Consider the following 16,440-nt stretch of genomic DNA (forward strand, 5'->3'; position numbering starts at 1 on the left):
TACTGTACAACAGGACTGTCATCTTAATTGTCACTGAGCTACTTTCTTGTTTTGTTTTGTTTTCCTTGGGACAGGGTTTCGCTGTGTAACAGCTCTGGCTGTCCTGCATGTTTTTAGTTTTCTTTCTTTCTTTTTAAATAACATTTATAATGTGTGGTGTGCACACACATGTGTGTTCTATTCTTTTTTAAAGATTTCATTTATTTTATTTATATGAGTAAATATATACTCATATAAAAAAAACTCTGTATATATACCTACATGCCAGAAGAAGAGGATATCAGATTCCATTATAGAAGGCTGTGAGCCACCATATTGTTCCTGAGAATTGAACTCAGGACCTCTGTAAGAACAGCTAGTGCTTTTAACCGCCAAGCCATCTCTCCAGGCCCCATGTGCTATTATTTTTGTTATTAAGTTCAAACTTTCCATACGGAAAGTTCACTGAATTCTGACATATGATTGTAACTATGTGCGTTCAATGCTCTAGGTGGCACACACTTAGGGCTTTATAGGGCTCCCCCATACCTCACACACACCACCCTAAGAGACTGCAGTCGCCCCAGGAGAGTCTGCCTACCCTTGCCCCTGTAAATAAGTGCACTGTAAGGGCAAGGACGGTCCCTCTCCACACATCACTGCAGCTATGTGGGGGACGTCCATCCACTTTCTTGCGTCAGAAGCAGCACATTATACTTTGCTGTTCTGTCTTTTTCTGCTAGAAGAGCATGGCACTAACTTGTCTATTCTGTGTCTTCTGAGAGCTGGGTTGCTTCCTGGCTTTGCTATTACAGATGCATGGCTATGAGTGTTTTATCGCTATCTTTGCTGGACAAAGGGCTTCACTTATTTCTCTTGGTTACACAGAGCAGATCTGCTGGGTCAGCAGAGGTTGGACCTCGGCTCTGTTAATGCCAGATGGCTTTCCAAGGCTACATCAACTCCTACAGGCCAAGCATGAGCCTGCAGTTGCTGTCCCTCACTTGGACTTGAAAGCAGGCCTCTAGCAGCCATTTTGGTCTTCTTTGTAGGCATTTTTTACACATGCTGAATACAGTCACTCCACAGGTTGGTTATACAGGCTACAATCACCCCATTTCACGCCTTGTTTTACCTTAAGATTAAAGCCATATTTTTGTCAAGGTCAATTTTTTCTTCTTACAAATATCCCTTGTGTTCCCTTCAGGTCTGCCCGACGCGAAATCTCTCGGCATTTCTGTCCACTTCCCGAACTCTTGGCTCACTTCTTTCATTACAGGCTTTTCTGCTGGGTTGGGAATTTGCAGGTAGCCAGACTCCCTCTTCTGGCAGGCTTCACACTGTCGTCCAACTACGACTCTGCAGACAGCAGCTCCTTCCGCTGGCAGCTTTTCATCTTGTGCTTGCTCTGTGTTCACCTGGGGCCTGGCTTCATCTCTGATGTGCTTAGCTGGCCGTCGGCTGGATATTTTACTCTCTGGGTTACTTTTGTTTAGAGGATTTGAAAATGTCTGTCCTTTTGAATACTGCCAACACACACTCTCTTCCTTCAGTGGCACTGAAGCCACTCATGGGTAGGTTTTCTCTGAGGGTCACTGTTTCTAGCACCCTCCATCATTTCCTCTTTGTTTTTCGGGGTTTTTTGTTTGTTTTATTTTGTTTTGTTTTTTTGAGACAGTATCTCTGGGTAGCCCTGGCTGTCCTGGAACAGGCTCTGTAGCCCAGGCTGGCCTCAAACTGACAGAGATCTGCCTGCCCCTGGCTCCTGAGTGCTGGGATTAAAGGCGTGCGCTGCCACGGCTCCAGCACTTTTCATGTTTTTGATCTCCATGATTTAGTCATATGTGTCCCCTAACTTCTAGTTCAAGGGTCAGCCAAGCTCAGAGGCTAAACTCCACTTACTGTTTTAGTGATGGGAACCAAACCCAGGTCCTCTGCAAGAGCAGTCAGTGCTTCTAACCGGAAGCCGTCTCTCCAGCCCACGGCTCCTGTCTCTTCAGATTGCCTGCAGCTGCTGTAGTGTTGCTGAGGCAGAGCAGAGGGGCTGCAAAGCTCTGAGCCCTGCACACTGTCATTTTCCCACAGGTCTAGTCTGCTGGTGGACACATCCAGTGCCCTTAGGAGTCAAATGGTACATTTCACAGGAGCTATTTGGTCCTCTATAAAGGTGCTATGACACTTCTTAGAGCTTCCCATTTCTTTTACCGGAATTTTCAAGTTTCTCTTTTACATTTGTTTGTTTGTTTTGTTTTTCTTGTTTTTTTGAGACAGGGTTTCTCTGTGTAGCCCTGGCTGTCCTGGAACTCACTCTGTAGCCCAGGCTGGCCTCGAACTCACAGAGATCCGCCTGGTTCTGCCTCCCGAGTGCTGAGATTAAAGGCATGTGCCACCACTGCCCGGCTCTCTTTTACATTTTGAAACATGTAAAACATAGCTGTCTAGCAGTCTGGAAGTGCCTGTAAAGGTACTTCTGATATTTATTCTGTTCTTGTCCAGTGCCCCTGGCTTCCTTGTGACTGATTTGCCTTTGGGAAACAGTGTCTGTAGGAATAAGGTGAGGCAGAGTAAAGGTCTCCTAAACTACAAGAGCTGTGCTCTTCTTGGCATACAGGCCACCTGCATAGGCCATGCCGCACGGATCTGGAGCAGGCTCCTCTGGACTCTCCACTCTGTATACACCTTGGTTTCTGTCCATTTACCACGGGAGCTACTGACTACAAATACTCTGGTTTTCTCCAGCTAGTGAATGTGCTCAGGGAGCAACTGGCTTCTGTGCTCCACCTGCTTTTCCTAAGTCCCCACCTTCCCACTCCCACTTCTCCACTTTGCCTCGGTAAGTTAGTTTGGTAGTGATTTTAAAAGCAGGGTTCCCAGGAGCTGGAGAGATGGCTCAGTGGTTAAGAGCACTGGCTGCTCTTCCAGAGGACCTGGGTTCAATTCCCAGCAACCACATGGCAGCTCACACCTGTCTGTAACTCCAGCTCCAGGGATTCTGATACCTTCACACAGACACACATCTAGGCAAAACACCAATGCAGATAAAATAAAAGAAATAAATCATTAAAAATAGGGCTTCCACATTTTATAAAGCATTTCCCACGGTTTTTGGTAGGTTTCAGTGACCAGAAAGCACTTCTCTCTTCGAAGCAGCTCCCTACCGAGGGCGCAGCCATCTCCAGAGGGAAAAGCCTGCAGGGAAAGCTCCAAAGGATGCCCACACTGCACTCACTGTGGGCCTTCAGCAGCTCTCACTTCCAAGGCCACAGTCATCTCCCTTGTCTTCTGAAGGGCCTGCTGAGGCTGCTGTGTGGAGAGCAGCTGCTGGTGCTAACAGCACACTAAGTCTCTCAGGCCCCACTGTCCTTTTCTTTTAAATGGGGCCAGTAACAGCATTTAGCACCTACGGAGCAGTCAACCTGACTGTACGAATTACTTCAAAAAAGAACTGCAAACTGTCCGGTTCAAGCACCACAGTGCAGGCAAGCAGGCGCCTCCGGAGCACAGGGACAGAGGGTGTGGTCTCCGCTACAGTCTTCCTCCTCAACAACCACTCAAAACTAACAGCAACTACAATAGCAAAACGCCAGACTTGGTGGCACGGCCTCGAACTCCAGCTACTCAGGAGGTTGGGGCAGGAGGATGGAAATAAAGGCCAGTCTGGGCAACTTAGACCTGACTTCAAAATAAAACTAAAATAAAAATAAAAAAAAAAAGGAGGGGGGTGGGATGGGGGATTGGGGATACAGCTCAGTGGTAGAGGAAAAGAGGGGGGTGGGATGGGGATTGGGGATACAGCTCAGTGGTAGAGGAAAAGAAGGGGGTGGGATGGGGGATGGGGGATACAGCTCAGTGGTAGAGGAAAAGAGGGGGGTGGGATGGGGATTGGGGATACAGCTCAGTGGTAGAGGAAAAGAGGGGGGTGGGATGGGGATTGGGGATACAGCTCAGTGGTAGAGGAAAAGAGGGGGGTGGGATGGGGGATTGGGGATACAGCTCAGTGGTAGAGGACTCGTCTAACATGGGCAAGCTCCTCCATTCAGTCCCTATAAAAATAAATAAATGAAGAGGTAAAAACCACCCTTAGCTCAATAACTGTAACTGTAGATAAATTTGTAAAACAAAACCAAACTGTAAACAAAGCAAGGCCTACAGGTGGCTTTAGTCTGTGGATTATAGACGTCAACCTTGACCTACGAGAACAGGTAGACAGAGCCCAGTAAGTGTTTTCTCTCTTTAACCTGCAGCAGGGTCTTCTGCATCCTAAAAGCAGCTGAGCACTGAGTTTAAGAACTAGATGTGGAACAGACATGGTAGCCCACACCTTTGGTCCCATCATACGGGAGGTAAAGGTAGGCAGATCTCCGAGTTCAAGGCCAGCCTGGTCTACCAAGTGAGTTCCAGGACAGCCAGGACCTCCCAGAGAAACCCTGTCTGGAAAGAATAAAAAGAACAAGAACTCTCTGTGGTTGTCTGCTAGCCTGGCCCAAGAGTGAACTGAGTCTATTACACTGAGCAAAAGTGGACAGATCCTGATACAAATAGAAACAACCATGCACACTTACCTGGCCAAAGACTGATCCACCAGTACTAGCTGCTTGACCAAACACAGAACCAGTATTACTAGACCCAAAACCTACAAGACATAAAGCCAAAAGTTCAATTTGGACAAAGCTTCTTAAATATCAAAATTCAAACCCAAACCCAAACCCAACCAAACCCTCATAGTCTTCAAGTGTTTATGGATGCTGCCGGGGGTAAAAAGTCATAACTGGTCTTACCCAGTGGTGCTTTTAGCCTGCATGCTACAATAATGACCCGCCAGAAAAGATGTGCCTATTGCCAGGTGGTGGCGGCGCAGGCCTTTAATCCCAGCACTCGGAAGGCAGAGGCAGGCAGATCTCTGTGAGTTCGAGGCCAGCCTGGTCTACAGAGTGAGTTCCAGGACTGGCTCCAAAGCTACACAGAGAAACCATGTCTCAAAAAACAACAACAACAACAACAACAACAAAGATGTGCCTATTTAAGCAACAGTCACATGAATGTTATGGGAATAACCAACTACTTTTCTGCTTAGATTTGAGGCCCATTTCACATGAGGAAATTCATTCCTGGCACTGTGGACAACCTGGTCGAAAGCCCAGGCTAAGGAGGTCATAGGCATGAGGTGGGGAAGTTATTACTGTTGTTCTGCCAAACAGACAAGTCAAATTTTACTTCTAAATAGTTGTTCTTCGGGCCATAGGTTAGGTTACTTTCAGTCTTGGTCAGAGCAGTTTTCTGCAACAGGCAAAGGTTAATGAACAGAATCATAGCTATGATGAGACTAAGTGACCGCTGAGTGCTCAACCCTAAACTGGACTAAAGGTCCGAGAACACTGTGGAAGACGGAGCAAGGAAGTGTAGAGAATTCAAGAGCGGGACGACAGGAAGGATGCAGCCAAGATGGCCGTTGTGCCATGGAGTCACAGCAGTGAGGATTACCTGCCTGCCAACACTCCAGGATGGACGGGGAGGACACAGAAGGCCCTACCCCTAGTTGAGGGGCTACTGGTAGTTAATGGCTCCTGGAGGAGGGGAGTCATCTTCCTTTAGAAGGGTAGCTATGGGTAAGTTGTCCGTGATCCGGTAAACAATCCCATCCCCATGCTCATGAAGCATCCTAACCAAGGTCAGTCATTAAAAAAGGGAAGCAGGAGGGATGTACTGAGAAGAAGGCTCCAAGGCAGCAGGAGCAGATAAGACAGGATGGGTGTGTGTGTGTGATTCTCATCAAAATGCATTGTATGGACTGGAGAGATGGCTCAGCGGTTAAGAGCACTGGCTGCTCTTCCAGAGGTCCTGAGTTCAATTCCCAGCAACCACATGGTGGCTCACAACCATCTACAATGAGATCTGATGCCCTCTTCTGGCAGGTGGGGATACATGCAGACAGAACACTGTATACGTAATAAATAAATCTTAAAAAAAAAAAAAACTTATAAAAAAAATGCATTATACACACGCCCATGGAAATGTCAATCCCCTCCGAGGAAATGGAGAAAAGTCTATGTAAACACAGTTGTTAATTGGTATCCACATGGGATCAGCTCTAGCCCTTGAGGATACCCTCAGATACAGAAATGGGAGGCTGCACCAGTCTCTTTCATGACGTGCTGTGACTAACCTACCATGAGGACTCTTTCTTACTGATATTCTTGCCACGTACAACCACAAGAGAGGCAAGTGAGGCGGGCCTGTAACTAAGGAGGAGAGGAGAGGAGAGGAGAGGAGAGGAGAGGAGAGGAGAGGAGAGGAGAGGAGAGGAGAGCGGGGTGGGGCCTCACACTCACTTCTGGAGCTCATTAGATGGGGGAGTACAGACAAATGTCAATTCCTCAACTAGGCCTGGAGGTAACAGGCCCAGGAGCTTTCCATCCAAGTACTGTTTAAAATAAGACCCCTTTGGAGGCTCCAAATTTGGTGGGCTGCCTTGCTGAGGCTTGCACAGACTTAGGCCTGCTGCCCATTCTTGGGACTAAGCCATCACATCGTCATTCAGATGGGCCACTTGTTTTGCATAGCCTCAGGGCATGGGGGGCTCAGAGCTGTGTTTTTCTTTCCACTGTGTTTTATGGTTGTTTTTGTAAGAATTTAACACTCATTGAAAGAGGGAAAACATTCCTTTAAACAAATTACAAGTTGTTTCAAATAAATTATTACTGAAGAAATTAATCGGAAATTATTTGCAATCTTGCCTACCAAGAAATCATTGATCTTTTGTTTCCCCTGGGGTCTAATTGCTAAAGAATTACTTTTTTTTCCCCCTCAAACTCAGAGATCCTCCTGCCTCTGCCTCCCGAGTGCTGGGATTAAAGGCATGCACCACCACCGCCCATCAAGAATTACCTTTCATAAGAGAACCACCAGATAGCTGGGCGGTGGTGGCGCACGCCTTTAATCCCAGCACTTGGGAGGCAGAGGCAGGCGGATCTCTGTGAGTTGGAGGCCAGCCTGGTCTACCAAGTGAGTTCCAGGAGAGGCGCAAAGCTACACAGAGAAACCCTGTCTCGAAAAACCAAAAAAAGAAAAAAAAAAAGAAAAAAAAAAAAGAGAACCACCAGAAAGCCACACCTGGAACAGATCTCCACATTACAATGTCTACTGGCAACTTTAAAAGTAAAATCGGATGCTAAGACTGGATACAGCAAAGTGAGGCATCCAGTTTTCTCTTCAAAAGTAGTAAAATGTGTGTCTCTGTGTGTTTAATTGCTATTCAAGTGGCAGTGTGCCCACTTCCCACAAGAAAAATGGTGTCAGGCTGCCTGAGCCTGGTAGTTTTAGGGCCTCTAAAGCGCCTTCCAAATGTAAAGTACTTGCTGTGGCCTTAAACAAAGGTGTATTCTTTTGACCTGTGCAACTGGCAGTCTTGTGGCCAGCCAAGTAGAGAGCTCACTGAGGACCAAGAGCAGAGCAGCACTGAGCCACAGAGACAGCCAGCCAGCCAGGACAAAGCAAGTCCTGACCACGCATTTGGGCACTAAGTCTCTCCCTTATCTTGGCTATTAGTTTTTGTTTCTTTGCTCTTCCTTTCTTTTACATTTTTTAATTTGCCTTTGTGTTTCTGAGACAGAATTTTATGTAACCTGGGCTGGCTCTGAATGTACTATGTAGCCAAGGCTGAACTTGAACTCCCGATCCTCACCACAACACCCAGCTCCTCTCTTTTCATTACAAAAACAGTGGAGGCTTGTTACAAATGTTGTCAACAGCACAGAAGGGAAGGAAGTCCAAACAGTCTGCAAAGTCTTACCGGAGGCTTGACAAAAGCTGAACCCTGACGGTGCAGCTGTGGAGGTAGTGGCCGAGGTACCGCCAAACACAGAGCCTCCCTGCCCAAAGCCAGGGCTCTGACCAAAGGCAGGAGGGTTGTTTTGGCCAAACAACGTCCCTCCTGTGTTGGTGGAAGACTGTCCAAATGAGAAGGAACCAGGGCTGCTGGCACTCGAGGCAGCTCCGAAGACACTGGCACTGGTAGATGTGGGCGTAGAGGAGGCAGCAGCCTGGCCAAAGACAGGCCCAGAGCTGAAGCCGGGCTGGCTGAAAGAGAAGCCACCCGCAGGGCTGCCTGCTGCTTGCCCGAAGGCGGGGGCCTGCCCAAAGGCTGTCTGTCCAAAGACTGTGGGGGCTGAAGCACCAAACGCAGGGCTGCCAAACCCTGAGCTGCCGGCCTGTGGGGTGGCAGTGGCCGTGCTGCTGGCCGCCACCTGTCCAAACACGGGGGCGCCAGAGGGGGCAGTGGCCGTGTTACTGGGGAGCTGGCTGAACGCTGAGCTAGAACTGGCAGCAGGTGGCTGTGTAAAGACCGAGGAGCCAGAAGTGGCAGTCCCAAACACAGTTGTCTCCGTGGCAGAAGCTGGGGCACCGCTGGAGGCTGTGCTGGAGGTGCTCGGGGTACCCGGTGCTTCGATGGCTCCTGAGCCTGCCCCTGTGAGGACAGCTGCTCCAACAGCAGCCTGCCCCGGCCCTGCAAAGGTGGAAGCAGGAGACACAGCCTCTGTCTTGCTGTCAGGGCCCCCTGGGGCTATCGGAGTGGCCTCCGTGGATGCCACAAGACTGGCAGCAGATGTTGGTGGGCTGGGGCTGCTGTCTGTGGTCTGCACAAGAACAGGTTCTTTTTTGACAGGGTCAGAAGTTTGCAGAGAAGCCTGGGGAGGCTGGGTTGACTGTGGTTGTACTGGAAGGGAGGGTGCTGATGCTGAGACTTCACCATGGCCTGACTTCTCAGGCACAGCTGATGGTGTGGCCTCCTCTGTGCTCTTACCAGAGGACACAGGCAGAGAAGAAGCTGATGTTGAACTCAAGAGGCCACCAAATGATAAGGTGGGGAAAGATGATGTAAGGGAAGGGGCAACTGAGGTCAATGTTGGGGCAGCTGATGATGCTGTACTACTAATCTGTGGGCTTCCAAATGAGAAACTAGCCTTGCTACCCGCCAGAGATGCCCCACCAAAACTGATGAGCCCAGAAGGTCCAGCACTGCTAAGGGGCAGACTGCCAAAGACTGTAGTCGAGGAACTGCTAGTGCTCACACTCAGGGATGAGACGGGTGTGGCTGGCGCAGGGGTTCCAGAGGACGTCACAGCAGGCTCCACAGGCTTCCCGACCACCGAAGTGCTAGAAAAGCTAAACCCTGAGGGCTTGGCTGGCTGGACTCCGGCTACGCTTGTGGATGAGGCCTTACTGACTGGCTTTGAAGAGTCCTCAGCTTGGCCAACACGAAGTCCTGAGAAGCTCCCTAGTGTCTCTCCCGCTAGGGAACTTGGGAACAGGGGCTCGCCCAGCTTGGACACCGGAGCTTCCACTTTGCTTGCGGCAGTGGACACAGTAATTCCAGACGGAGCTGCAGGCCTGCTGTTGGCCAGAGCTGAGTCTCCCAGAGAAGCAGTTGTTACAGAAGTGCTGGGTGCTGATGTGGCTCCTGTGGGAGGGGAGCCTCCAGGAATGGTCTCACAGAAAGGTTTGCCTCCTCCGCCAAATGAGAACGTCTCGGGCTGGTTTGACTCTTTCGTGGGGGGTGCTGCCCCTAGCAAGAAAAGAAACCAGGAAGAGGGTTAGATTTAGCAAAATATGATTGATCACATTTCCACTGACTGCATTTCTAAGGCAGTTCTCTCCTCTCTTCACAGCCAGGACATCTGGTCCCAAGGGCAGAGAGTTCCCTGGAAAGGACAGACTGACTGCCTGGGTCAGTTCTAGGTGGGAAGGAACGAAGAGCCTTTTCTGACCACTGCATCACAACACACATGACCTCTAGGAGACAGAGAATAACAAATTATCCCCAGGGAAGTAGAAAAGCACCTGTTTATGTACTCTCAACACTGTGTTGGGTAATGGATTCCTCCAGCCCTGGGCACCTGGTAATCTATGGATAATCCTGATAGGCCAATTGGACCCAGACTGGAAGCTGCTGTTTAAAGGGCATCGAGTGTCCATGCACAGATGATAATGACATTATTTACTGGGGTTCTCTGAGTACAGAGTGTTACCACTGGCGATGGTGTTATCTACACTGTACTGATTCAGAGTTGATACAGGATCACTATCACAGCTTATCCCTACTTTATTTCCTATGATCTGGACAACGGCTTTGTTTTCCAAGCTTTCATACGTCTGAGTTGATTTTTACTCTAGCAAGTGAGAGTGGGCAGGACTGGGGAGGAGGCTGGGTGGGCAAAGCTTGAGTCACAATGTAAGGACCCAAGTCAGAACTCCCAATACCCACAGAAATACTGCCAGAAACAGTAATGTGCATCCAGTGTCCCTAAAACAAGAGAGATACTAGAGACAGGATGCTCCTTGGAACATGGGTCAGCTAGCATGTCAAACAAGGTGGAAGCCAGGACTCCCAAGTAGTTGCGATTATAAGCCTGTGTCACCAGACCCAGCAAAGGTGACAGAAGACATCGGGTTAAATGAAAACTAGCTAAAGAGAAAAACTCTGAAAAAGAAAGTAACTCAACTGCAGTGGCCTTTATGGAGGTTCGTATGTAACTCTAAACTCAACCATGCAATTAACATTTCAGGTTCCCGAAAAAAACATTCGCCTCATAGTAGAGGCTTCCTTTAAATAAAGCTACCTCTAACTACTCAGAGCTTGGAGGAACTTGACAGAGTGCTGTCTTTTGGGTGGGTTGAGAGTCAAAACTGAGGCTACGGAATCCTAGCACACAGACAGTGTCTGAAAAGAATCAGGTTTGGTCTTTTACTTCCATAGTACTATGTCTACCTTATCTTGGGTCCAAACTCAAATGAGACTTTGAGAAGCAAGTGCTTCCTCTCTTTGTAATTATGCAAACAGACTGATCTCCCTCACAACAGGCTATTTTTAAAAATATTATGTTCCCAGCACTCAGGAGGCAGAGGTAGGAGGATCTCTGTGAGTTTGAGGTCAGCCTGGTCTACAGAGAGAGTTCCAGGACAGGTTCCAAAGCTACAAAGAGAAACCTTGTCTCGAAAAACCAGGAAAAAAAATAGTTTATTCTGTGTGCATGCATGTGTGGGCGAGCATGTGGCAGGCAGAGGACAACTTTCAGGAGTCAGTTCTCTCCTTCCTCCACATGCTCAGCCTGGCAGCAGGTGCTGAGCCTTCTCACTAGCCCCTTATCAGGTTCTAGAGCAAACATCTGCTGCTGCTCGGCTTCTACAAATTAAAGCCAGGGCCTCCTGTGTGCTGAGAAGATGCTACTGGGCTCCTCCTAGTCCTTTGACACGCCTCTAGTGTATGTCATCACTATCAACCAGGAACTGTGACCAGACCCACGCAGAGTCACAGTGTCAACACACGTTCAGATATAACCTCCCCCGTAAGGAGACATGGGGTTGTACCTGGTGTAGCAGTGAGGCTAGAAGATGGTGCTGGTGTGACTGTCCCAAAAGCAAAGGCAGTCCTGAAGAGTGAGAAAGAGAGGTTAGAAAAGAACAAACCCACGACCCACTGTCACCCTTTGACTATTCCTCCTCATAACGCATTCACATGTTCTGCCCTTGAAGGATTACATCCAGTGGTAAGCAACAGCGGAGTTCAAATCCGCATCTCAGAGGCAGTAAAGCCACTCCAGCACATCCAAGCAGAGAAGGAGCAGCTGCGGGAAGGCTCTGGCTGGGCTTTCCACAGAAGGCCTGCGAAGAGACTTATTTTAAGAAAAGTGAAGTTGCCCCAGTGAAAACATCTAAGAATGAGCATGGGAAGGCCCTGGAGCAGACGCTTACTACTGAGTGAATGGGAAGTCTGGCAAGGCAGCAAAGGGACAACAGGGAGACTCTGGGCACCCACCCCAGGTCAAGAAGCGTGTCAGGAGACCTGCTGTGCAAAGAACGCAGCCGGAGTGTCGAGGACAGACTGCAAACTGCGGCCAGAGCACCCATTTCAACTGAGTAACTCTAAACCACGGGGCAGCAGGCCTATCAAATACAGCAAATAATGCCAAGACCCAGCTTTTCTCAACTACTGTTGCCGTCCTCAAACGGACAAAGACCTAAGGATATGCTACACACTTTATTTATCACATTAAAGAGCAAAAACCTTTTTTTTTTTAATTGGCTGGCCTCAACCTTGGCAAAAAAAATTTTTTTTCAAATAGACAGGCCGTTGGCTCACTCACCCAAATCGTCCCAGCTTTCTTTACAGACTGGAAGAACACTATCATTTCAGAGACATTAAGATTAATCATTATATTTGTAAAGGATACAGCAATCCTTGGCCTTGACCTACTCTTGACAATCTGCTTCAATTATCCCTGGGAGGTACGGATGTAATGATTTCTAACAATGGAAGCCACATACAGTTTCTCTTTCTGATTGATCCCAGTGCCCTTTTCTCACCCTGAGCTGGAGGATAATCAGAACACTACTCAGAGGGAAGGGAGTGAAGCTGGCGGAGTCAGGTACAGAGGCAGACAGTCAAAGCAGGGGCTTCTCCAACAGAAATGACAACACAGCCTTTCAGTGGCAACAAGCCTGCTACCAGGTCTGGGTGGCAGTCACAATCTGACTTGCCTGGCTTTTACCATGTACCCAGAAAATGGGCACTGCCAGTGTTCAGCGAATAAAGGATGAGGTTTAGAAAAGTCTTTTTTGCTTCATTAACCTGACTCAAATCTATACCATGGCTGCCACTGAACACGGTGAGAGGTGGAGGCAGGAGGTTCAGGAGCTTGAGGCCATCCTTGGCTACACAGCAAATTTGAGGCCAGCTTGAACTATATGAGTCTCTCTGTTGAGTCCTTATTCCCTGTCATCTACTTACAAATCAGAATTTCAGAATGCTTACTGTCTTTCACTGCATTCTCTGTGCAGGTCAAGAGATCCAACTCAGGGCAGTTAGACCGTTCCACAGTCATGCTGACTAAATACTAAATGGTGTCAGAGTAAAAACACCAGATATACTGGCTGACCTACAGAAGTGAACAAACATTCTCCGCCAGAAAAAAAAAAAAGTTTAAGCTTAAAAAAGAGGAAATATGATAATAACCCTGAACCACAAAGGGAAAACAGATTCACACTAAAACATTTAACTACTGCCACTGTCTGTAGATGACATAAGAGCTCAGGATGTACTTGTGGATGTGATTGATAGTGACTTAGCACAAAATGTAGGTTCACCACTCACCCTGATGGAGCAAATGAGAAAGGCTTGTTGAGCTGCCCCACAGCAGATGGAGTCGAGGTCACAGCTGACTCTGTCTTGGCTATCCCTGGACCTGAAATGGACAAAATAAGGACATTCTGCAAGTCTGTCAGAAGGGCTAGTGTGGTCTGTCGTTCCCTACAGCTCAGGCTGAGCTGTTGCTTAGAGCCTGCCTCATGCTTGAGGTCTCCTAGTCTTGCTCTTGGGTTCTGTCAATGGCGATGCCAAATCAAGGCATGCCACACTCTCCTTTCCAGAGAAGAAGTAATCTCCGTGCAGCCTAAATTAAGGATGCATTCCTCTAGACCAACTGACTGGCAAAATGCCTTTCCTATAATGTAGCTTTTAACTCTCTGAAGTTAGTTACACTGCAGGGGAAAATCCCAAGACAAGCAGGGTTGACTGAAGTGAGCATTTCTGAGCAGTACCTTCAGGGCCGCTGAGATCTCTTTGTCTATTCACGCCTGCCCTTTCCAGAGGTTGGGTGCTTTTTTTTTTTTAATTCAGCAAATACCAGTTTTCTTTTTTCCTAGCTACAGAGGTAACAGACACTTGCCATATATGATCACTCTAGAAAATAGAAGTGTAGACATTAAGGGAAGTGGTCATCAGCCCCATGTTAAATTCGACTCAATACTGAAATGCAATGTGGGTTCTAGAAACATGCTCAGTGCAGCCTTGTCCGTAATTGTGAAATAGAAGCCCCTGAATTGCCAGCGGAATGCTGCTAAAATGCTGAGGCCATTAAAATGACTAAGGCGAATCTGCCAGGAAGAGAACAGGATGTTCACTGTAACGGGGCTGAAGAGTGGGGAAACAGAAAAGCACACACAGAAAAATGTCTGTTCATGTTTCAGACAATAAAGTGGGCTGGTGAGAGGGCCCAGCGGGTAAAGGCACTTGCTGTAAAGACTCAGACTGAGCTGGATCCCCGGGACCCACACGGTGGAAGGAGAGTGACTTCTGTAAGGTGTTCTCCGACACTAACATGAGCACTATGGTCTGCATGGCCCCTTCCACTACATTAATGTAACAATACTCAAAAACAAAACAAAAGAATGCACTAGTCTCAAAAGATACACATAAAATTCGTAAGGTCACTTTTGAAAAAGACTCCCAGGGACACTTTCACTTTCTACATGTTATATCTTTACACTGATTTTTGTTGACATGTGACCATGTTGTGATCAGCAAAACAGGAAAGTACTTCTATTACTGATGAGTAGGAGAATTATTTAACAGACTTCAGAAATATACGTACAAGGGGAGGGGGAGGGAGGGAGGGAGGGAGGGGAAGGGGAAAGAAGAAGAAGAGGAGGAGGAGGGGGAGGAAGGAGAAAGAGAGAGAGCACAAGAGTGAGCTAGGTATGGTGGCTCATGCCTACAATTCTAGCAGTTGGGAAGTGAGGCAGGAAGATTATAGCTCAAGGACAAGGTTAGCCTGAGCTATAATGCAGTGGGCTATATATAGTGAGTTACAGGTTTGCCTGGGCTACCATGTGGGACTCTTTCAAGTACAAGAATAGGTTTTGCAAAGGCGTGCAGAGTTTTCAGTCTAAAAGAGAGAAGTTCTTCTCTGAGCCTTGATCGCCCTGCAAGTGAAGACAGCAGTGGACAGTGAGGGGCTGAGCGCTGATGGAAGCCACGAGGCCTTAGGTCTCTTTGAGTCTTAACTTAAAGTGGAATAAAGGGGTCTGCGACAAAGTCCTTTAGAGAACTAAGATAACGCTCTTCTGAAACTTTTTCACCAGAAAAATATTAGCCAGAAAGTGACAAATTTGTTTTAGTCCTAAATGAATCAAGTCTTTGCTGAACCCAGCAAACTTGTCCTGATCTATATATAGTGGTTTTCCTGCGTGTAAGGAACACTCTGCGTTTCAGATCAGAGGGCTCTGGATGGCAGAGAAAGGAAGCGACGGGGTGACTGGTGGCCATCATGCTAAGTGGGCAGCTGCTGTGTCCCATTCAGTCTCTAACCGAATCAGCTGGAGAATGGAAATGGAAATAAAAGCTCGGACGCCAAGAGTGGCGATGTGCAGAACTAGTCAGCACAGGCTGTTCAGACGGCAGCTGTGGGGCCCCACGAGGTGGCTAAGGACGAGATCAACAGCAGACACTGACAAAGGTGCCATGAGAACTAGGGGCTTCCAGGGATTAGATGTGGGGAGCCAATGACGTCCGAGTGAATGGATAATGATTGACAGGGTCCTGGGCATGTCAAAGTCTAATGCCTCAACTCCAAAGGGAAACAGCGAAGTTTTCTCTCCTGGTCTAAGTGTGAATGTTGATAGTGTGCGCAGAAAATGTCCACTGCAGCCTTTTCCCACACCCCTATTACAGCCTGAAGACTGCTCCCTACAGACACTGCTCCTACCAACAGTAGTCCACCCAACCCCAGCAATGCCTCATAGCTGAGGCCTTCGGAAAACAGCATCTGTTCTTCTTTGTCTGCCTGCTGGCTCGGTGATCGGCATGGAGAACTATCAGGAGCATCTATCAGCTTCATCTCCTAAATCAGCCATGCAGACTCACCTGCAGCTTTATCACCAGAGGACAAGTGACAGGATGCTGGTGTGGGTCCCGGCGGCTTGAAGGAATTGATCAAAGACCCCTGTACAGAACATAAGAAAAACTGTTATGCTAAACTGCTAACCATCATTGGAATAAATGAACATGTAAGATGGAAATGTAAAAACAAACTAAGCAAGCACAAATATACGAATTCAGTTTAATTACCCAAAAAAAGGAGGAAAAGGAAAAATAGTAAATGTTTTGAGTCAATCACCTATAACATCACACTGGAGACACCTGTGTGGCTCAAAGATGACTTGACTTCTCAGTGCCTAGGACGGTGTTTGGCACATACATAGCACTTGAGTACTTGGTACAGGAATGAATGGGCAAATGAAGAAAACAGCCCAGCTCTAATTAGTGAACTTAAACAGAGCGAGCAGAAAAACCACCTGGGCTTTGCCTGCAGCAACCACTGTCCTCACCTGCCAAGGTGTATGAGCTAACTACACATCTTCCATGAAGAACAGAGGCAAGCTAAGGCACAGGAGGGTGCTGGGAACTCATCATGGCAGCTATGAAGACACAATCCTAACTCTGGTTTCAAGTGCCATCTAAAGCCGTGTATCTCCAAGGCAGATATGAGAGAAACCAAGACTGCAGGGAAAGCTCCAGAGAGCTCGTTTCCCTTCTAGCTCCTCCTAGTCACACCCACCTCCATTTTTTCTCTATTATTTTCTTATGTACTGTTTAACTAAAAACAATCAGTCAAAAGTCAAAGCTAG

The 16,440-nt window shown here is 47.8% G+C and overlaps 1 protein-coding gene across 4 annotated transcripts in view; it reads right to left on the reverse strand.

The window, feature by feature from the left end:
• The window catches only part of Nup214 (nucleoporin 214), an 87,411-nt gene that overhangs the window by 21,702 nt on the left and 49,269 nt on the right, over window positions 1-16,440 (reverse strand). For all 4 annotated transcript variants that reach the window (XM_052722603.1, XM_052722602.1, XM_052722601.1 and 1 more), the window contains 5 exons: window positions 15,677-15,755; window positions 13,127-13,217; window positions 11,344-11,405; window positions 7,769-9,541; window positions 4,542-4,612 (listed from right to left, as the gene is read on the reverse strand). In XM_052722603.1, the coding sequence (XP_052578563.1) occupies window positions 4,542-4,612; window positions 7,769-9,541; window positions 11,344-11,405; window positions 13,127-13,217; window positions 15,677-15,755 (2,076 nt within the window). The remainder of the gene's footprint in view (window positions 1-4,541; window positions 4,613-7,768; window positions 9,542-11,343; window positions 11,406-13,126; window positions 13,218-15,676; window positions 15,756-16,440) is intronic.

Source organism: Peromyscus californicus, unplaced genomic scaffold (assembly GCF_007827085.1).
Source record: "Peromyscus californicus insignis strain IS unplaced genomic scaffold, ASM782708v3 Scaffold_7__1_contigs__length_154581171, whole genome shotgun sequence".
Classification (NCBI taxonomy): domain Eukaryota; kingdom Metazoa; phylum Chordata; class Mammalia; order Rodentia; family Cricetidae; genus Peromyscus; species Peromyscus californicus.